At 38.2% G+C, this 23,035-nt stretch overlaps 1 protein-coding gene across 1 annotated transcript; it reads right to left on the reverse strand.

Annotated features, from left to right (window-relative positions):
• Nucleotides 1–310: 310 nt before the first annotated feature.
• LOC309493817 (uncharacterized protein) lies at nt 311–2,792 on the reverse strand. The gene is made up of 5 exons (XM_082163077.1): nt 2,585–2,792; nt 1,434–1,793; nt 1,246–1,355; nt 1,065–1,168; nt 311–758 (listed from the first exon to the last, which is right to left on the reverse strand). The coding sequence occupies exons 1-5, from the start codon at nt 2,682–2,684 to the stop codon at nt 626–628; spliced, it is 807 nt and encodes a 268-aa protein (XP_082019203.1). The 5' UTR covers nt 2,685–2,792; the 3' UTR covers nt 311–625.
• Between the last annotated feature and the right edge of the window lie 20,243 nt (nt 2,793–23,035).

The raw sequence follows: 23,035 nt of genomic DNA on the forward strand, positions 1-23,035 counted from the left end.
TACTGAACATTCAACCACGTTATCCGCAGAAATCCAACAAGAGGAATCTGTGAACACTCGAATAAACTCAAACACACTTAAACAGGCCAAACTGGACCTTTGTATTGATGATGCTGGAAACAGCAGAAAGTGCCTGAATCTGATGTTTCTGTTCCTCTCTGATCACTTCAGTCTGATAAACCTGCTCTCTGCTGCCCCTGCTGGACTGGAGCAAATATAGCCATAGTGCAATAAAGCAGATACACAAGAATGAAATATGACATAAAAACAAAAAGACAGTTTACTAAAATAATAACGACCCTTTTAACTTCACTTTCAAGTGAAAGCAATACAACTCAAAAGCAGTTTCACAGACACTCAATATCAGAATAATAGTCATGAACACATCAGAGGTTTGGTGTCCCAGATCATCCTAATTCACATTGTGAGAAACTGGATGTTGTGAGTTTATTATAGCAATCAAAAAATAATGACAATTTTACATTTCCTTTTACATTACATTTTAACAAATTCACATGAAGATTAGATGGCAGTTTTTTAAAAGACAGAAACCTCAATCAGAAATAATACATTCACAATAAGAATGATTCACTAAAATAATAGAAGCAAAAGCACTTTATGAAACTTATTTTTCACAAATCCATTTCCTCTTCTCAGAGCATGGCAGATCATTCCAGTTGTTCACAGGGTCTTTTGTAGGCATCATTTCAATACAGTCTTCATTTATTTCGTTATTCGGCTCACCTTTGTACCAAAACCTGAATAAAATGTGTCAAACAAAAAATGAGGAGCTTAACAAGCTTTATTCATCATAAAGAAGCCAACAATATTCACAGCACCAGAATAGCAGAACAGAAGTTAAAGTGCAGAAAAGTAAAAGAGAGAACAATTTATCCATGCAGTTTATTTATGAGAAGTATTTTTTTATTGTGGTTGTTGTCGTGATTGTGTTTGTGTAATTAAGGACAACTATTTAAGTTGTGATTATCTCATTTTTAAATGAGTATAAAAATGACTTAACAAATTAATATGAATTGTTTCTCTGTGAGTATTTTATTACTTACCCTTGATTCAGTGTTGAATGATCCACCCATTCCATGATCCCCTCAGTCTCAATGTCAGACAAACCAATCCACACTCTCTCCTTGACTACAGAAGATATGAGTCTCTGCATGCGAATATAAAACAGGAATAAGTGTGATTGTGATTCCTCTCATTCATAAACAGTCACTCACACAATCTCACCTGCTTCTCTTCAGTGTTGATAATGACCAGATCAGCTCCTCGATCTCTGCAGAACTGCCTGCTCTCAAACCAGCTCATCAACTCATCGAATATGAAAAAACTGCCATTTCCTTTCAATAAACATAAACACTTTGCTCATTATTTGTGTTGTACAGTGCAAATAAACATACAAATCCATTTGTACAAACCTTGTTTAGATAACTCCCTTAGTTCAGTCTCTAACTCCAGTTTCTTCGGACTCAAAGTATCAAAACTTCTCTGTAACTGGCTTTTCTCAGCATTGAGATCATTGACTCTGGTCTCTAACTCCAGTTTCTTCTGACTCAAAGAGCTGAAGCTGTTCTTCAGTTGGTCTTTTTCAGTCATTAGATCAGTGTTCTTGTCCTGTAAGCTGATGATAGTCTGATTGAACTCTTCAACTGTGTTCTTGTAACTCTTTAACTGGTCTTTCTCTGCTGTGATGGTGATGTACAGTGTGATGAAGACCAGCAGAAGAACACAAATGAGCCCAAGACACACTGTCATCAACACCAAACACCTGCGTCCTCCTGACAAACAGAGACAAAACACACACATATCAATGTATACCCTTCATATTATTCCAAAAAAAGGGTTAAAATCAACCTTTTAATCTACATTTGTGACCCTGGATCACAAAACCAGTCATAAGTCGCACGGGTATATTTGTGGCAACAGCCAACAATACATTAGGGGTTTACATACTGTGACTAAACTATAATATACTTATATTTACCCATGTGACTGGTTTTGTCATGCAGGGTCACATTTGTCTTTAGATAATATGTTTTTATATTATTTTACAAGACAAACATTGCTTGTTTCTAAATATCTAAAGATGAGCATATTGAAAAAGTACTGTGTATAAGTGTTAATACAGCCAATATAAAAGCAGAAATATTGACATATTGTTCTTAAAAACAAAATTTGAACTTGCTTGTGACATTTCCTTAAAAATTAGTGACACCTTTAACAACAGCATCTGTGACATCATCTCTGGTGTTTTTATAACTTTATATTTATTCAAACCATTTATTATTTTTGTAATTTTTGCTTGACAAAATTGCCCTTAAATCAATCAATTAATCTTAACTTGGGTTTTCTGAATAACCGAGGCTTTATAGTACAGATTAGGCAACTAAATTTTTACAATTAAGTTAAGATATTTAGTAAAGTTAACTTAAACGTGTTAGTTAGAACAACTATTGGATTTTACATAAAAAAAGAATGATTGAGATTTTGTGTAACAGGTTTCAGTTCCTCAAACATTATTGCTCTATTACCAACTCCATCTCTACATCAGAATAAAATTTCTACTTACTGCACATTGGAGCTTTTTCTTCATCCTGCCAGAGACTCTCTGTTTGTGGTCCAGTTGTGCCTTCAGTAACTCTGTTTACAATATACCTGCCTGATTTCATTATTTGGTCTTACTCACAGTCTTACAATACAGTAGTCTATGTGTTCACAGATGAAGTGTGCTCAAGACTGAAAACTGACAAGAATTTTGTTCTCCTTTTTGGGTGGTGTCTCTTCAACTATTATCAATGGCTCCTTTTCCCAAAACCAGAAACAACTATTCTTTGGAAATCTGTAACCAGGAAACCCCCACAGTACTGTGATGTTTCTTCACAGAAAAATCCCCAGTGTTAAATGTTTTGCACAATTCAATAAAAAAAAAAAATTTAAAAAAAATAACACATGCACATGCATTTTACGTGTTCAGTCTATAGTGTTTCGTCTCCATCTAGTGGCCTGGCAGCAGAATTCAGCGTTTTTAGTCTTTTTTTGCGGATAAGTGGAGTAATGGGTGAGGACAAATCTGTGTAAATGGGGATCGTTTTGACAATGATGTCGTCTGTACGCGGAAAACTCAAATGAAAAACTTCTCTGTTTTAAGCATATTGTTGTCGTGTAAACGTATCCTAAATCTGTGAAGATCTCAGCAGAGGAGGATTAAACAACTCCACAAACAGCATTACCAGCTTCACTTATTACTAACCAGACTGACTTTATTTCTGTCAGACGTCTACAGAAGTTCTTATTGAGAATTAACAGAGGTTTGGATTTCCACGATTTAAATTTTTTTTTTTTTTTAAAACCATTATGGATATCAGTGTTTGCTTTAGTTGGTCAGTTTGACTCTTAAATGCTTTTTTTTTTTTTTTTGTGAGTTTATGTGGTCTTTGTAACAGTGTTCACTAAAACACATAATTTGTTGCAAATAAAGCAGCAATTTAGATAATAAGGTGATTATGTTTTCAGTATCATTAAGCAGAATAATTTGCTAATCCTTTGTCTGATCAAAAGTGGTTATTTGGATTATATTCATCAGTAATACTTTCTTGCCACAGATCAGACATTCTGAATTTAGATTTGTTATAATTTTATTTATTTTTTTAAACAAACTTTGTTGTATTTTTTCCTGTTATCACTGTAAAGCTGCTTTGAAACAATCTGTAGCCTATTGTAAAAAGCGCTATATGAATAAAGGTGACTTGACTTCTAATATTTGTCAAAAAATCTTAAATGTTGGCAATATGTATTAAAAATGATATAAAATATACTATACTGTAAAATATGATTGAAAATAAAGGAATTATCATGCAAGCCAGTGGTTGTATCGAGTATTTTTTAAAAGTTTAGAGGATTTAAGTTAATCCGTAAACATTAATTCATGTTTGAAGAAAAACATATATATATATTGTTTCCGTGCAGCTATAATGAAAATGAATGTGTTGCCAATGAATGATGCAGATTATGATTCAGCTATTGTGACTAATAGGCCACTTGTGGACTGTCGAAATAATACAGAGAACTGCTTATCAGTGACTCTGTTTACATTCCTAACAATGCTTCAATGGTCTGAGTCACGCCAGTTTGCGCAAATTATGGGTGTAACTTCCCTTAAGCTGTAAAACAATCAGTGAAACGCTCGCTCTACGAACGCAAACAACGGGATGACATTAATCTACTCACGCTTCCTCCATCCAACATTAAAAGGAAATTTAAAGGATAAAAGCATCAACAAGGTAGGGTACTTTTAACAGACCACGAATAACCCAAAAGCACGACCCAGATAGCCACTGGACGCTGTAACGGAACAGGGCCGCAACCGCAAAACGATAGAGCCGGGTCTGGCACGCATCCGCCTCACGGACTCGTTCCTGAGTCCAAACGCACATCGGGCCGAAGCCGTTTCTGGTCTGTTTTTAGGGGTTGTTGCGGATATGTGCCAGCGCCGATCCAGCACCGCCTAAACATCCCGTTACAGATGCGTAACGGGTGCGTGAAACGATTCCGCCTACCGGAGCTGTGCCGGATGTGTTACGATTCCACTTAAATCGCACTGGATTGTCCTTTTGCCTTATTTTCGGCATTTTTGTCAGTTAGGGTATCATATTAACCTATGCTACCTAGACATACATAAAGTTATTTTATAATAATGCTCTGTCTATCTACAGTAATTATCTTATATAGTTTTTCTGTGTAAAATAACTATGAAGTTATGTATAAAAATGCAATAAGTACATACATTCAAATATAAAGTTTGTATATTTACAGTTTTAATTTTTGGTCAAAGTTGTGAAACTAGACCTGCAATCTCTAATTAAGTACTTAATAATAGCAAATGTACAGTGAATTTCTGTTAAATTAACTAAACATACAAGTACGGAATACCTGCACACTTACAGTATTCATTAAACAAACACTGAACATCAAGATACGTGAATGATAGGAAATACAAGCTTAGTATAGAATTTAGAACATGTAAAAATATCCACATTAAAAGGCAATTGCTGTATACCTTTATACTCTAATATAACTTGTTTTAAACATTTACAATTACATTTTATCCAAAGTGAAAATTAAGAGAACAATAGAAGCAACAAGTGCAGTGACAAGTCCCAGTTAGTGTAGCACAGTGCACAAGTTTTTATTTTTTTATTAAAACAAAGATTTAGTATTATTGGGTCAAGTGTTTATGAAAAGATGGATCTTTAGCAGTTTCTTGAAAATGTGTTGAGTTGGGCAGGTCATCCCACCAGCAGGGAACAGTCCAGGGAAAGGTCAGTGAAAGTGATTGTGTGTCTCTTTGGGATGATGGCACCACAAGGCACCGTTCACTTGCAGAACACAAGCTTCTGGAGGACACATAGATCTGAAGCAGTGAGTTTAGGTCTTGCTGCAGCATCTGGATCAGTTGCAGAGGTTTGACTGATGCTGGAAGAGCTGCAATAGTCCAGTCTGGATAGAACAAGAGCTTAGACAAGGAGTTGTGTGGCTCCGATAGGAAGGGCCGGATCTTTCTGATGTTGTATAAGGCAAATCAGCAGGATCACACAGCAAGGATGGTTTGGCTGAAACCATAAGCAGTTCTGTCTTGGCAAGGTTGAGTTGAAGGTCATTCATCCAGCAAGAATTTTCCATCAGGTAGGCTGAGATGCAAGCAGCAACCGTCAGATCCTTTAGCTGGAATGAAAGGTAGAGATATGTGTCATTAAGTGATAGGAAAAGTCATGTTTCTAAATGAAAAAGCCTAGTTACGCTACCAACAACAACAAAAAAATTAAATAGATGGGTGGAATCTAACACAATCGTGGTCTTACTGTAGTAAAACCAAACCTTGTGCAGTGGCCTCACAAGGATCAAATGAATATTCATATGGGAAAATATAGTATAAAACAAATTACATTTTCTGCCACTTTTAGTGAAATCATATGGAATCAGAAGACTCGGCCATTACAATATTTTAAATTACTTCTTCCCATACCTTGTTTGCCATGATCATTCTGCTTTCCACTTGACCTGAAATCACAAAAAAAAAAAAAAAAAAAACCTCAGTATTACATTTACACATGTAAGAATATGTTCCACTGAGACAATGCAAAACCTAAACTGACTATGATCTGGAAGCTGAGCAGGAAAGGCTAACAGTGAAGTTTTGAGCTGAGACACCTAACCTTAGGGGTGTAAGTTAACTGTCTGTTCATCTGGATCAATGCAATTTTCATAACCAATGATCAAAAGTATCCTATGAAAAAGGCTACTATGATGACCCCAGGCCATCCAAAATGTAGATACGTTCATTTCTTCATCAGAACACAAACATTCTATCAACTTTTATTTTATAAGCCTAATATATGCACATATATGCATTCTATAGCTACGTGTTGGCAAGCAGATGCAGCCAGAATATGCAATTTATCATGTTGTGTTCATATTCTAGTCTCATGTGCTTTCCTGTATCAAGTACAGTATTTACTGAATTCGTTTTCTTAACAGTCTTGAGATAACGTTAGCCATGTTTAACCCTTACGAAAATTAACTGTGGTTTAACCACAAAGAAAAAAAACAAGAAAAAAAACATGGTAGGCCTATTTGTTTTTGTAGTATAACTGTGGTTATTAAAAATGGTAATAAAAATTGGTTAGTTAAAACCGAGGATATTTTTTAAGAGAAGAATTTTCAGCTTCCAGACAGTGATTCAAAATGTCCCGCCATTTAAGAGATTGATTTACTGACAGATACTATCGCGTATTAACGAAGATTTTATTCACAATTAAACGGACTTTGATATGTATAACAAGTCTACGAAAGCTTGTTTTAGGTCTTTTGAGGTGTGGGTTCAACTGATCTTTCTTAAAACAGATGGAAAATGTAAAGACGCATGCTACATTTTCAGTGTTTTGCCCTCCAGCTCTCGCCTGTTATGACAGAACATAATTTAAGAATGCTAACGTTAGCTTGAAAACTGTAAACGTAACACAAATGTAATATAAAATATCGTTCACATGTAACTTAGTATATGAGACTCTTACCTCAGCCGGTGATCGGTTGGCATGATGTCCGCTGACGAACAAGGCTCACAGAAAAGGGTGTTATTTCCAAAGAATCCAAACGGACTGACAGACAACAGCTCCTGCTCACGGCTGCTCTTGACGAACACGATTGCTTTGAACCACTGTTGATCTCACAGTCTACTTCACGAGAGTAGACTGAATTCAAATCTCCCGCTTGCCCAAACTCGATCCTGATCAGCTAACGTTAACCGTTGTGGGCGGGAGTAAACAGCGGAAAAGTAATGGCGGCGAATTTGAATCTGCGTCATCTCGCGCGCGCGCGCGCACTCACACACACAAAGCCCTGAATGTGCAGCAACGGCAAATGCCTTTTATTTGCAAATATTTGCTGTATAATGACAAAACGGTAAAAATCTGGAAAAAAAATACAGACAATTACTTGTAAAATTACACTTTTTTTTTTTACAGTGTGTGCTGTAACGGACCTGTTGCTGTATAGTTTTTAAACACTGATAATATTGTTCAGCTTAATGACAATGCATTTATCTCATGCTCTAAGATAGAAAAATAAATATGCAGACAGGTAACCATGTTGTTTTGAAAATGTTTATTCCACGGAGTTCTTCACACCGTTTGAGAAAAGTATTTCGGATGTGGTCCACATCAGGTAGTCTCTGTCAAAACAGTGTTGGCTCAAATCCGTTTTGCAGATATGGGCCAGAGCAGTTTTTAGCCCTTTTTTAAATGCAGTCGGCTCAGATATGTATCACAGATTCGGGCCACACCAGTGTAGCCTATGTGAAAACAGTATCGGCTCAGATTCATATTGCAGATCTGGACCAAATCAGTGTCAGACACAGCTAATGTCTTTCGGTTACCTATGGGAAAAGTGATCTGGGCCAGATCTGTAAAATGATATAAATACTGAACTGATGGCAGTTAGATTGTTTAAGCTGAAACCTCTGTCTGGTACGGATCTGGTTCACAATCAGAAAACGTCTCTAAGATAGAAACGGAGGCAAGGGGCTTAAAACGGATCCGTGCCAAATGTAATTGCTATCTGGGGAGTCTTTGGTTAAATATCACTGTATTGCCTAATACTGTTGTAATATATATCTGTATTATGCTGCCTTAATCAAAAATGTTCATTAACTTCAGCATTACGTGATAATATTTCAAAGTGATTTGCGTCATTTTGACAGATTATAAATTGCATTTTTGTTGTAAAAAAAAATATGGACGTAGTGTGTGTCCGTGACATCACCCGTAGGTTTCTGAAGACCGTTTTTGAAGCCTAAAGTGGGCGTGGCCGACCGTCGCCATCTTGGCAGCGCGTCACTCCCGAATTTATTTCTTTTTACAGTCAGACAATGAGCTGAGGTAATGTGACGGCTAACAGACATCAGACAAACGGCTAATGATGACTAATGACCGCAGCAGCGGGAATCCACCTGTCACTCAAAAGTGGACACACCCTTAACTATGCAGAACTTTAAGGCTTAATATAATTTAAACGGATGAGTTATAAAAAAATTCTCCCCTCTCACAGTTGTCATGAAGGGCAAAATTAGCTGTATAGACCAAAGCCACTTTCTGCTCCAGGCTGTAAACATGTTTTTTTCTGCTGTAAAGTTGGGCATTTCAACATGGGGGATATGCAGATTTGACTCACTTCCGCATCTAGCCTCAAGCGGCCAGTTGATTAATTGCCGTTTAATTCACTTCTGTGTTGGTTTCAAGAGAGAGACAGGGAGGTTGCCGCTTGGTTATAACATGTCACGTTAAAATACCAAGTAGGCTATAACGTTATTCTCATTATGTCTGAAAATAAATCATGAAGGAAAATTGACAGCTCATCCAGTCAAACTGACGATCAGCTTTATTTGTAGGGCAACCTTATGATATGAAACGATTTGTTTCTGCCTTTTTGAATGGAAGGCCAGGTGTCGGCTGATGTAGTTGAGGCTGACACGAATCCACCAGTGTTAATGTGGGTTTGAGTGTAGATCAGTGTTTAATATGATGATATTAAAGTTTTCGTCTGAGAAAGAACAAGAGATTAAAATAATGTCCAAAGATTGAAGTCTTAAGGAATTTCTTTTGAAGGAAAGATCTATAATAATAATTTGTATAATGGATAAATACAGGTTGATGTACAGACAATGACTCCAACGCATGAGTTGCAAATATACATAAAAATGATCTTTATCTGAAAAAGCATGTAATTTCTGGCAAAGATGTCTTAACCTGGGCTAGAGTTAAAAGATAGTAAAATGAAACAATGTTAAAAGGTTTATGAAAATGCAGTGTACCAGTCCTGAATGCCTCAGAGTCTCTCTCTCATTCAAAGTCAGCTAAACTCTGCTGAGCCTGTGTCATACGTGATAATAAGCTATTCATAGTAAAGCACGTTTCAGTTGAAAATCAGACACAGAGGGCCCTATCTTGCACCCAGCGCAATTGACTTTGTACACCGACGCATGTATCATTCCTATTTTGCACCCGCGCAAAGCGGACTTTTCCCTCCTCAGACGCACGTCGGTAAGTTAGGAAATACACTTGCGCTCCCCAGGGCGGTTCAGCGCAAAGAGGAGGCGTGTTCCGGCGCAAACGTTCCTTCATGCTATTTTGCAGGTTTAGAAAACAATTCCGCCACTAACCAGGAAAAAATTGTTTAAAGTCAGTGGCGCGTTGCGCATGTTTTTCATATGCTATTTTAAGGGCGCATGCTTGGCCATAATCAATGCGTGTGCACAACGCACACTTTCATTCTCTCATCTACACAGAAGCAGCAGTTTTCATTTTTGCAAATCATACATTATTACGATAGATAGATAGATAGATAGATAGATAGATAGATAGATAGATAGATAGATAGATAGATAGATAAATAGATAGATAGACAGACAATTTATTATAAAAGCATACATCTAGCTTACACATTTACCCAAATTATCATACGCCTGTTTAACCGAAGTTAATTTGGGTGGGTTTCTCCATCCCCAATGTCCCTGACGAGAACGTCGGTCTCCACGGCTGTGAACCGCTGCTGGCGCGCGTCTGGCAAATCCGCCGTTATAATAGCAATCCGCAATGGAACAAGCGCGCCTGCTCTTAAAGGGAATGTGAGATGACGCTCTGATTGGTTTATTTCACGTTACGCCCAAACCACACCTATGAATAATGAAGCTACTTCAGACCAACCCCTTTTAGATTTGCGTCGGGCGCAAGAGGCATTTATCCCACCGGGAAAATAGCAACAGCGCCGAGACCCGCCCACAAAGTTACTTGCTGCTTGACACTTGCGTTTCAGATCGTTAAAATAGGGCCCACAGATTTTAAAGTTAAAAGAAATTATGTTACAGGCAGTTCAGATTTTATAGATTTATAGGGCAATTTGTATTTAAATGTTTGAAAAGTGAAACTCAATGACTTTAAAGAAGTCTTTAAAATAATAATACAGACCGTAAATGATAGAAGTGAAATTTTTGACTAGTTTATTCTAAGACCTGTACATTTTTTGTCTCATCTAGTTTCCATCATGCACAGCAAAATCCCCAGGGGTTAAATTAACTCTGCTCAGAGAACATTTGGACCCACTCTAAAGAGTGTTAGGGCGTTTTCACACCTGAAAGTCCGCACTACGGTCCGAACCAAAGTTCATGTTTTGATACATTTTATACATTCGGTAAGTTTTGGTTTGGTTTCACATTGCAATTATGCGAGCGCACTAAAGAACTTTACATGACATGCATCCTGTCGTCATCATCTATGGCCCCATTTACACTGCATGGTTCAAGTGTTCCATTTTTTTCCTCTCCTGTGGCACAGTGACATGACCAGCGAACGTGTAAGCAGGAAAAAAGCACATGGATTCCGATATTCTCAGATCAGTTTCAGGCCTCGCTCATATGTGAAAATAAATCAGATATGAATCGGATACGTGCATTTGCATCTGCCATGTAAGCAGACAAATCGGATATTCCCCAGTAAATACGAGTCGTACGTCATTAAAAAAGGGATGTCAAATCAGGTGGAAACCAACTGCGATCACATGACTTATTAATGGCGCGATGGAGGACGAAGGCTCAACACAGTGGAGTAATGCGGAGGTTATATGTCTTTTGAGCCTTTGGGGCAAAGAGACTGTGTAGGCAAAAATGCAGGGTTGTTACAGAAATAAATCTGTGTTTGAAGATATTTCAGGAGAGATGGGGAGGCACGGTTTTAAGCGCTCGTGGCTACAGTGCCAATGTAAAATAAAAAGCTTAAAAAGCAAATACAAAGCGGTCAAAGATCACAACAATAAGAGTGGTAATAGCCGTGTAACATTCCCATTCTACGAACAAATGGAAGGCATTTTAGGTGACAGGTCAAGCTGTCGACCACCTGAGTTACTAGATAGTTTCAGAGAATAGGATGTCGCTTCATCAGTGGACTGTGAAGAGCCGGAGTGCGAGAAGATTAACGTTATACAGGTAAGGGTAAAATAAAGTTTTTGCAGATAGTCTAGCATATTAAAGATGTTTCAGCAATAGCCAGATTAGAAACATTTATATATTATTATGTTAGCAATAGCATATAGCATAGATACAAGGGTATAATGATGTGACCAGCTACCATCATTACAAAGTATACCTAACACGACTTTCTAATTTGATGAATGCTACAATAGTATATAATATGCAATAGGCTAGTACTTCAGTTGTTTATATTACTTTTTTTTTGTTATCATAGACTCTAGACTTAAAGGGATACTCCACCGTTTTTTCATATTAAACTATGTTATTCCCTTAACTAAGATGAGTTGATACATACCTCTCTCGTCTCAGTGCGTGCACTAAATCGCTCTGTCTTGCGGCGAAACTTTGTTAGCACTTAGCTTAGCCCAGTTCATTCAATATGGGCCAAGCAGAGAAGCTACCAAACACCTCCACGTTTTCCCTATTTAAATACAGTTACTCGCGTAGTGTAACTCGACCTAGGACGGTGACACAAAACAAAACGTTGCGCTTTTCTAAGCGTGTAAAATGGATAACTATATTGTATGGCGGAATACCATAGCAAGTGCTTGTAAGCACTTCGACTTGGCGCAGTAATATCTTCACTAGAGGGAGCGGGGGCCGGTGAGAGGATTTTTCACGAGTGAAGATATTACTGCGCCAAGTCGAAGTGCTTTCAAGCACTTGCTATGGTATTCCGCCATACAATATAGTTATCCATTTTACACGCTTAGAAAAGCGCAACGTTTTGTTTTGTGTCACCGTCCTAGGTCGAGTTTCACTACGCGAGTAACTGTATTTAAATAGGGAAAACGTGGAGGTGTTTGGTAGCTTCTCTGCTTGGCCCATATTGAATGAACTGGGCTAAGCTAAGTGCTAACAAAGTTTTGCCACAAGACAGAGCGATTGAGTGCACGCACTGAGACGAGAGAGGTATGTATCAACTCGTCTTAGTTAAGGGAATAACATAGTTTAATATGAAAAATCGGTGGAGTATCCCTTTAAACATGTGATCCCAGTGAGTCATACTTCTTTAGAGTAATATCTAATATCTTTAGTTCATATCAGCCACTATTTGTATTACAAATGTAGGGGGATCTACAAATTTGTGATTTAAATTGTGAAGACTTTTATTTTGACGTTTGACACGGGCGCCGCCATTTTGGGTTATGACAAGTCGCACATGAAGAGAGTAGAGAAGAGCCAAAGAGTATAGAAGCCCAAGAGGTGAAACTCAATAGAACGCTCCATAGCAACAGTTGCCCCCATGACGTGACGGCACGGCCGCCATTATGGACTGAAAACTGAAGGAAAACGCCGAAAAATAATGGGAGTCAATGGCACTGAACCAACTTAACATAACAAAAACTTAACATAACTTAATTTTTTCTGGCCGTCATATCTAAATATGAAAACAATTTAAAATACATCAATGAGGATGACCGACGTTAAATGACGTTAAATGACAGAAAATGTTACGTCTATGTGTCGGTTATGCATGGCCTAATTACCCTTAGGAAAATAGTATTTTGGGACAAAATATTACTATAGAAGTACTATAAGACTACTATAGAAATACTATAGCGGCTCTAGGATATTATAGAGGTATTATTTTGGTAGCCTACCATTCACAACTTTTGATAGTGAAAGCGCAAATAAATGCGTAACGTTCCGTACCGTAACGCTCAGTGGAAACGAGCCATACATACTTCTGTGATGTTCTGTAACATTTTAAAGCTGCTATAGTATTTCTATAGTAGTCTTATCGTACTTCTATAGTATGTCCCACATTACTATAGTATTCTGAGATAACTATAATATTTTGTCCCAAAATACTATAAGATTCCTATAGTACATTTTCGTAAGGGTATGTCCCCCACCGAATCGGCTTCATTAGCCTAACACTTACGGTTTGCAAAGATACAATTATAAAATTACTGCAAACCTTTAACCTATCAATATTTATGTTCTATTATGCATTTTCCTTGTTATATGAATAACAGAAATTCATGAAATAATATATAGGCAGACACACAGTAATAAGATAGTTATTCAAATGTTGATTTTGAAATTAGTGAACATCACCATATGATTTGGAAAAATAAATAAATAAATAAAATGATAAATGAACATTTCTAAAGACAGTTAATCTTTTACATAGAATATCACAAATTTATTAACAACTTGTTTTTTCAACATCTTCAGTGAAAGTGCACACAGTGAACGTTTCAATGGCAAGAATAAAAACAATCTGTGAATGTCCTATTACAGGCGGAAAGGTACAAAAAAGATGTGCAATCTAGCAAGTGCACACATGAACTATAAACAGTACTAAAATGGAAGTGGTGCCATAAGATCTCAGTAATTAATCAGACACCACCATCTATAGGAGGATCTTTGTTGACATCTTTGTACGCATGCGCGAGTGGTTGTGTGGCAACAAAACAAACAGTATTGCGGGCAGTAAAGACGCGACGAGCATTTTCAAGAGAGTTAGCGGGCGAAATCCACAATATATAAGCACTTTAACATCTGAAGACCGGAGGAGGTTTGGAGAGAAGCTCAAAATTTGTATTGGTGACAAAATCGAAGTTATTCAAAGCCCATATGAGATCTGGGATGACAAAAAACGTTGGTCAGACTTGCCCGTGTCTTGGCCACCAATCTGCTGGGGAGACATTTATTCTTATTTAATAGAAACCCCTGGACCCTTCACTCATGAAAAATTAAAGGCTTTCAAAAGTCTGGAGGCCTATGATTATTTAGTTTTTTCGAAAAGTTGGGTCAATCTTTTCTGCCAAACAGAAAGCAGTGATCGTGCTAAAAGCAGAGGTTAGAACAGCCTTTTCTTTTGCTTTTAAGTTTTGCGATCCAGAATAGCCCATTTTGATGTGAGGAACATAGTCTGGGTGCTGTGGATCGCGGTTTGGGACACCTGAATCAGAACGCGAAAACATATGACTCGGTTGATTTGACTCAGTTTTATTATTTTTTTTATTCAATCTTCTATAAATACATAGTCACTAAGACTTAGGCCTACCATGAACAAAATGAGCCTCACAAACTCGATCAGTAACGTTAGCTGCAGGAATCCAGGCTTTCTTCGGAGCGTCCAGGTTCAATCGCCTAATTGCACGCAACCATTTCTTTCGTTTTTCGCGATCCTTTTCGGAGGGAATTCGGAAAAACTTTTTATCAGGCCCCCAACGAGCCGTACTCGACCACACAGCAAGAGTGAACCATCTTCTTCTCTAAATCCTCCTCCAAACGTGCAAAACAATCAAATTACAGGTATCTAGCGGTGTTTCCTGCCACACGATTCCCATGATGCAACGCGACAAACATAAACAATGACGTCACAAAAGATCCGCCTATTACCGCTAACGATTTCAGCAGCTTTCAGTCCATAATGGCGGATGCGCCTCCGCAGCGCCATCTACAGACTGTTACCCATAACACAACAGAGTTTCGCCTCTTGGGCTTCTATACTCTTTGGAAGAGCAGCGGCAAGCTGAAAAATGAGTGTCGATCTCGGGTAGTCAGTCACGATAAAAAGTCGAGTTTAGACCCGCGACATACATAAGAGCTGCATGACGTTGCCTTTGAGTGTTTGTTTATGTGAACAAGGTTGTTGAAGTGAGTGTTAAAACAAGTTTTCTGCCGTTTTCGTGCGTGAAGCTGGGCAAAAGACCTGTTAGTTTCGGTAAAGTTTCAGTCGCGTACGAGTTAAATACTTCCGTGTTTTATTTGTTTAAAACAGTTTTTGTTTCATTTGTTCAAACGAACTTGACATTCGTGAAGAAACAGTGAATGCTGCTGATCGTGTGAAGAGAAACGTTTGCTGTGTCGTCGGATAGGGTCGTGTGTTGTTGTTCGTCTTCTCATTGCGTCTCAATCAGCTGGGATTGCGGCCTCGTTGAATCAAGCTGCCGTCGTCAGGATCGCGAGGACAATCGCGGAGGGTCAATGAGTGAAGAGACAGTACCCTGCCATCCGTTGGTCATCATTCAGCACCTCATCCACGAACCAAGAGTGGTGATATAGCCTACATTATTTTCCTCTTTTCCTACTGAACACTGGTAAGCAAACTATAATGTTCTGTCAGTGAGTCATCAGAACTGAACTGTTCAATTGTGCAGTTATTTTTGCTGGAACTGTGATCAGTGAATTTTCCTGAAAAGGGATTCATAAATTTTATTTTTTGCACATAAACTGAACTTTTTGGCCGTGAACTCATAAATGGACTGAGTTAGGGTGACCAAACGTCCTGTTTTCCCAGGACATGTCCTGTTTTCACGTCCTGTCCTGGCCGTCCTGTCTGTTTTTTAAAAAGTGATGAAAATGTCCTGGTTTTCATTATTTTTCATTGGGCCATTAAGAGTGTTCTTTAAATACACGCTTGCCTTAGCACACAAAACAAATGAAACCGGCTTCGTCCCGTCTTGTTATAATCAGCGCGTTCTTCAATCCGCAGCGGCAAGCAGAGAGCACGTCAGAATCATAGACTGTAAAAAATATGGACAAAGCGTCTGTGACGTCACCCATAGACTTTCTGAAGAACGGGTTTGAAGCCGTTTATGGGGGGTATGGGCGGCGCCATCTTGGAAAATCTTGGGAAACCCTAACCCCGCCCACCTTCTGACGCAGCGCGCGTCACTCAGCTCGCTCTGCTACTCCGGTTATCTCTGTGTATATTTTAGGCAACGAAATATGTTATAAAACACCATACTAACTCTTTTCGTTTTCATTTAAAGAAATCTTAAACATTATAGCCACACAAATGTGGTTCAGGCAACGCGTATTGATTATATTCACTGCACATAACGTTTGCCTATTTATAACAAAACGAAATATAAAACACAAACCTGCCTCTTTTCGTTTTAAATATAATATAAAAATATTAAACATTTTAATATGGTCCAGGCAATATGTGCATTTGTATTAAACAACAGATGTTGCAGTAAACAACATTACAGATCATCTTCGTTGTATTAAAATTTAAAATGACAAAACTCAACCCAGTCTCTTTTTGTTAAATTTCAGTTTTATCAATATTAGCTATTATAAAAGTATAAGTAAAAGGTAAAGTTACAATAAGCTATACAAATAAAGCAAACAATTCAGTCAAACATAAAAAGTCATGCGCTCGATCTAGTCTAACCATACAACGGTACAAGTTAAATATAGCTTATAAAGTTATGAAACTTCCCCTCAGCCAAACCGATTGCCCACGAGACCAAAAATCGCCCGTTAGATATAGACAAGACGAATTATATCTCATGTTTAACCACTACAGAGACGCCAGAGTCAGCGGCAAACCTCAAAACGTCTAGCCGATGAAAGGCTGCTCCAGGCGGGGTACATCGCGCCGAGCGCCCGGTCATCGCTGGATCTCACAACTGGATACAATTTTCATAAATCTTTATAAATAAACCACAGATTTGAGCTTTAAACAACTACATTCTCGCCTGAAAAACTCTTAAAACTACATTTCATGATACAGAAACAGTAGTATTATATGTCAACTGTATTAAAAAATGGCGCTTCTTATGTTGTCATTCTGCCTTTCAGCTGTCAATCAAGCTGTCAATCAAAGTTAACCACGCCCTTATTGTCATACATTTTATATCTAAATACTATCTAAACTAACGAGTTAGAAAAAAATTCACTACCCTCGCCGTTGTCAGGCACTCGGAACCTATCGAAAAATCCAATAAAAGTCCATGGGACCAACCTGTAAAAACATGATTTTATGCTGTGAAAACGGACATTTTAACATGGGGGTGTATGGACATTTGCTCCCTTTTGGGACCTTCCCCTAGCGGATTTTCGATGTATTGCAGTTTTTCGCACTTCCGGGTAGGCTTCATTTTTCAGATCAGAATGTTGCCCCTTGGTCAGAATACAGAGGCCTGTGTGTGTGTGTGTGTGTGTGTGTGTGTGTCTGTTCATCGCAGCCTCATTGTCATTGGTCTGTCACTGCTTGTCCATGTCAGAATATTTGAAATGACCAATCAAATCAAAGTAGGCGGACTTTACGTTCACAGAATTTTAGCAACGTGACGCTTTACGCTTTCAGTTTATGGTCAGGTGCGAGATAAGATGTAAGTAGCTAACAGCGTAAAAAAAGAAAAGAAAAAAAAAGCCCAAATGTAAATTCACAGATGATTTACAGAGAAAATTCCCGTGTTTTCGTTTCGGTCGGGATCCGTGTAAAGCAGAATGCATGAACTGCAAAGCTGGCACGTACGTGTCAGTGTCAAATAAAGGTGCTAGCGACCTAAAAGCGCACATAAAGAAAGTATAGGCTAAGAGAACATCAGGAGGATTGAAATTGTTTTTTTTACTGAAATAGTATAGTAGATTTTTTATTTTTTATTTTAGTAGTAGATTTTTAACCTGCTATGGCCATGAAAAGAAATAGTGTCATGTAAAAGGTGTTAAAAGCAAAACTTTTTTTATATATATATAGTATTCTATTGTTGCGTGCCAAACATTGAATGGAAAGGATGTATTACTTTATGTATTAAAGTATAACATAGTTGCAAGGTTGTGAATGCATTTGTATTTTTTGATGCATTCTCCCCCAAACCACGCCCCCACCCCTTAACCACGCCTCCCCAAAAAATCATGCCCCGCCCATAAACCACGCCCCCGTCCTGTTTTCTGAAAACTAAAATATGGTCACCCTAACTGAGTATAACTTTTTCCTTTCTTTTCCTGGATTTTTTAATCGGATCTTGGATTTTTGAATCGGATTGAAGTGAACTTTAAGTGAATCAAGTGAACTTTATTTGAAAGGTTGAGTTAACTGAAGTGAACTGTGAAACGTTTCAGTCTACTTACTAAAAGTGAAACTGATTGTTATTTTGTTGAGATTGAACTGAAACATTTGTTGATTTTCCTCTCTTTATTATTTTCCACATTTTTATTTCACTTTGATTGGTCTGCATTTGAAATTGTTTTACACTTCCTGTGAAAACAAAGAAAACAGAATAATTTCAATTCATGCTGTAAAAATAAATGTTATTTTTGTTTGTTAAGCTAAAACTGCTTATTCTCATTTTGAGTCACCTATGCTAAGGAGCGTCTTACCTATCCTGTTAGATCCGGGGAGGGCGGGTTTTGCAGTCAACGAGGTTTAACTCCTGAGTTTTCTACATACACACACTTCAGGTGGCTGCCGTGTATTGAGTAAATCCTGAAGCCCACCTTGCCGATTCTTGAGCATTACACATTGCAACACGATAGACACCACACACAACAAGCAGTTGTACAAAGACTAAAAGCATTGGGTGGGGGGACTAGGATCCTGTTGCTCACTCAGTCTTCCTTAGTATAGTGCTGAATATTTCCCCCACAAGGCGGTGGCATATTTCCCTCTGCCACACAGGTCAACATTTGTCATTTAGTTCATATCCCAGTGAGTCATACTTCTTTAGAGTACAGAGTATCTAATATGTTTAGTTCATATCAGCCACTATTTGTATTACAAGTCAAATTTGTCATTTAGTTCATATCTCAGTGAGTCATACTTCTTTAGAGTACAGAGCAGGGTGGGAATTATGTAATTTTAGGGGCAAGGCCATTTGGCCTCCACCTTTTCTTTTTTTTTAGGGGCACCAAGGCCATATGACAGGGCACAAAGGCCATTGAGTACAATTCGATGGTTTTCCCATTCAGATTGATACCATAACATCCTAATTTGGAATAAGACATGGATTATGACTTTTTTAATAAAAAAAAAACATTTTTTAATGAGAGAGAGAGAGAGTGCCATTACATCCAGAAGGTACTGTATACACCCTCACACAACAATAGAAACAACATAAATGCCAATAAAAGCATTCAGAAACATCACAAATGCCTATAAAAGCATCCAGAAACAACACAAATGCCAATAAAAGCATTCAAAATATTCATTCAGTCCTCTATATCATGTGAGTGTGAGAGAGAACCATTTCATCCAGAAGGTATACACCCTCACAACAATAGAAACAACATAAATGCCAATAAAAGCATTCAGAAACACCACAAATGCCAATAAAAGCATTCAGAAACACCACAAATGCCAATAAAAGCATTCAGAAACAACACAAATGCCAATAAAAGCATTCAAAATATTCATTCAGTCCTCTATATCATGTGAGAATGTGAGTTATTAATTATGATTATCAAAGTTTACATTCAATATAGGCTATAAACAAATTTTGTGTAAACATGTTATAATTTGCCTATACATACATACATATACATATATATATAACATAAATTGTAAGAATATGACTAATAGTAAAGACTAGTACTAATAAATAAACATTAGGCCTATGCTAAAGTTATTAAATAGCAGTCCCAAACTAGTTTTTGTTAATACAATGTTGGTATGAGCCACTACAGTCATTTAAAAATATAAAAAATAACACAAAGAAAAAATAGTGGCATTTTGGGGTTAATATGGAAAGGACAGTTACCATGGTGAATACACAATATTAACAATAACTGTTAATGAAACATGGAAACTGCTCCTGGTAAATAGAATGAAAATCATACCTGCATTACTTTTATTTTGTGTAATTTACAACGTAACGGCGTTGCATGCTCGTAGTTTCTTTTGCACTTGATCAGTGAGGCGATACAGCGCGCGCCGCCGCATTTGCGCGTGCAATAGAAGAGTGTGCGCTACGAGAACAGGATAACGGCTGACAGGACAAGAAAGTCAGTTTTTCTGAGGTGAAAAACTTTATCTCAGCGTACACGTCACTTATGTCACTGCCTGGTAGTTCCTATTGTGCTGGGTTTTCTGAAGTAGTCATGATTCGCCTCTCATAACATAACATGCTCTAAACACGCACGCAGAGTGGAAAAGGAGGCGCGGGGAGCAAGGATCACAGCGCAAATTTGAACTATATCGATATGCGATATGGTCTAATTCCATATCGCATTTAAAAAATCTATCGATATATTTTTTATATCGCCCAGCCCTACACTGCACCTGCGCGAATCCACGGACTAATTGAAGTTCAGAGACTACTTGGGTGGCTCGCTGTAATTCAAAGCAAGCCCACTATGCCGCACTGGCGCTTTATACATGGAACTTGGACAGGGCCGGGGCACACAGGCCACTGTGGCCGTACGATGATTTTTTTTTCACGGGGCATGAAGGCCAAAGTGTAGGGCAACGTCGGCCATGGCTGCGTGGCCGCGGTATAATTCCCACCCTGGTACAGAGTATCTAATATCTTTAGTTCATATCAGCCACTATTTGTATTACAAGTCAGCATTTGTCATTTAGTTCATATCCCAGTGAGTCATACTTCTTTAGAGTAATATCTTATATCTTTAGTTCATATCAGCCACTAAGTTGTTTCAGCAATAGCCAGCTTAGAAACATTTATATATTATTATGTTAGCAATAGCCAGAGGTGGAAAGTCCAGGTTCAGAAAGTAAAAGTCCTCCTCAGTTTTTTGTTCCAATCACCGTGATTTGTTAATTCAGTAGGAGAGAGAACTAATTAGTGAAATCAAACTCCAGTGTTAAATGAACTCTCCTGGGAGAACCAAGAAGGACGGTTTGGAGCTCCTCACTTTCTGGCAGCTTGATGTACTCGCGCATCATCTCATTTTGCACGGCATGGGAAAACTCCCAGACTATTAGGCATACTGATGCGTCACTTATGCCAAACAGATGTGCCAGTGTTCGATAACCAGCTCCTGTCATGAGCCACCATAGTCCAACTCCAACGCGCTTCTGCACTGAGATTGCCTGGCGAAATGTTGTGTCCTCGTAAGAGAGCATTGGTGACAACCACTCACCCAACATATCAAAAGTTTCTCGTCTCATACGAAAGTTTCTGACCCACTGTTCCTGACCCCAGTTTCCAACAACTCGATCCCACCAATCTTGAGTCCTTTGCCGCATCCAAACGTCTCTCTGAACCAATGTAGCAGCGATCATCGCTAAATTCGCCCAGGCTGCAACAAGGACTCTCTTCTTTTTTCTCCACCTTACTAGAGCTAAGTTTTGCTGACCTTTAAAAATAGTGCGGAAAGCAAAACACTATAATAATTTCTGCATCTGCATCCATTACATTTCGTGCTGTTTTACTTCCTTTTCTGTGTCAGAATGTCTACATTGGGTTGTTTCGGCAGTGTATAGTGTAAATGCAAATATCGGATACGGTCACTTTTAAAAGATGATATAAGCGGGTCGTCAAAAAAATCAGATATAGTCAGAAGATCGGAATTTGGCATCAAGACCTGCAGTGTAAATGCGGCCTTTGTGGACTGCATTTTGACATTGATTGGTTTGTAAACGGATGTGCATCTGACGTCAGCGTTTTGTCAATTCTGCGAGTAAATTTGACAAGAATAAAGAAAAAGAAAAAAACTTTGACAAGAATGAATGAACAGACGCATATCGTTGCCACTATACTGTTATTATTAGGGCATTACTACCTGCAGCACCAACTATACTCGAGGCTAGTTCAAATTCGCCAAATTAACGTCCTCGTTGTGCAAACATTTTATCGTCGCCGGCAGTAAAGTAGGAGAAGACTGCAAGCAATTCTGCGAAAACCACCGGAACTTCCTGTAAATGGTCTGGAAGTCCGAACCATACAGACAATGCTTTCACACTTAGGGCTGTCGCGATAACCGCAATATTGTAGTACCGCGCTTCTGACAGGCCAACCGCAGAGGAATGCAAATAACTGCAGCAACCTTTTAATGTTGAAGGTATTACTATAATTAGCGCCAGCGTCAGCGCTGGTCAGAATTCGACAGCGCGGGGAAGCCACGAAAAAAAAAAAATCAGCGAGTCACGTGTTTAATCAAAGCCATTGGTTTCTATTAAGTGAAGCATCAGCTTCAGCGTTACCCATGCGAAGCATTGCTGGTCAGCTAAGCCTTAAAAAATAGAGCTAAAATGAAGTTAAAAATAATGAACACCTTGTTTCATTGCATCTATCTTTTAATCAATGAATCAGCGTTTTTGAATGTGTTCGTTGAATGAAAGGTTTAATGACTCACTCAAAGACAGTCCGTTGCCGTAACAACACTGTTAACCCTTGCTGTAAAAAAAGGCCTAATTCTGACAATATCATACCATTTTCCATTAAAACAGTAATATACAGTAGAAAACAAAAATAGCCTACAGGAATATACTGTAAATGAACAGTGCTCAAAATCGACACTCAGAGGCTGTTTTCCCAATCACACCCTATACCCTCATTCACTATTCCCTACATTAGTTCACTAATATAGTCCACTTGACAGAGTGAATGAAAAGAAGTGAGTGAATTGAGAAACTGATGAACACTTGATAAGCAGAATCACTGAAGGACAGAGAAACAAGAACAGAAAAAAGAGAAACACAAGAACTACAACTGACTTCCAGCAACACTGAGTGTGAAACCAGTTTAAAAACCAGTTTAACATTATTTCTTTTGTACAAAAGTTATTGTTGAG

Source organism: Leuciscus leuciscus (assembly GCF_965113295.1).
Source record: "Leuciscus leuciscus genome assembly, chromosome: 3".
Classification (NCBI taxonomy): Eukaryota; Metazoa; Chordata; class Actinopteri; order Cypriniformes; family Leuciscidae; genus Leuciscus; species Leuciscus leuciscus.

What these genes read in the sequence shown, in the direction of transcription:
- LOC309493817 (XM_082163077.1), bottom strand. Translation starts at nt 2,684, where the DNA reads ATGAAATCAGGCAGGTATATTGTAAACAGAGTTACTGAAGGCACAACT. An exon ending in AAGGGAGTTATCTAAACAAG is followed by an intron (nt 1,356 to 1,433) that starts GTTTGTACAAAT and finishes GTTTATTGAAAG; the next exon opens with GAAATGGCAGTTTTTTCATA. An exon ending in CATTCAACACTGAATCAAGG is followed by an intron (nt 759 to 1,064) that starts GTAAGTAATAAA and finishes CATTTTATTCAG; the next exon opens with GTTTTGGTACAAAGGTGAGC.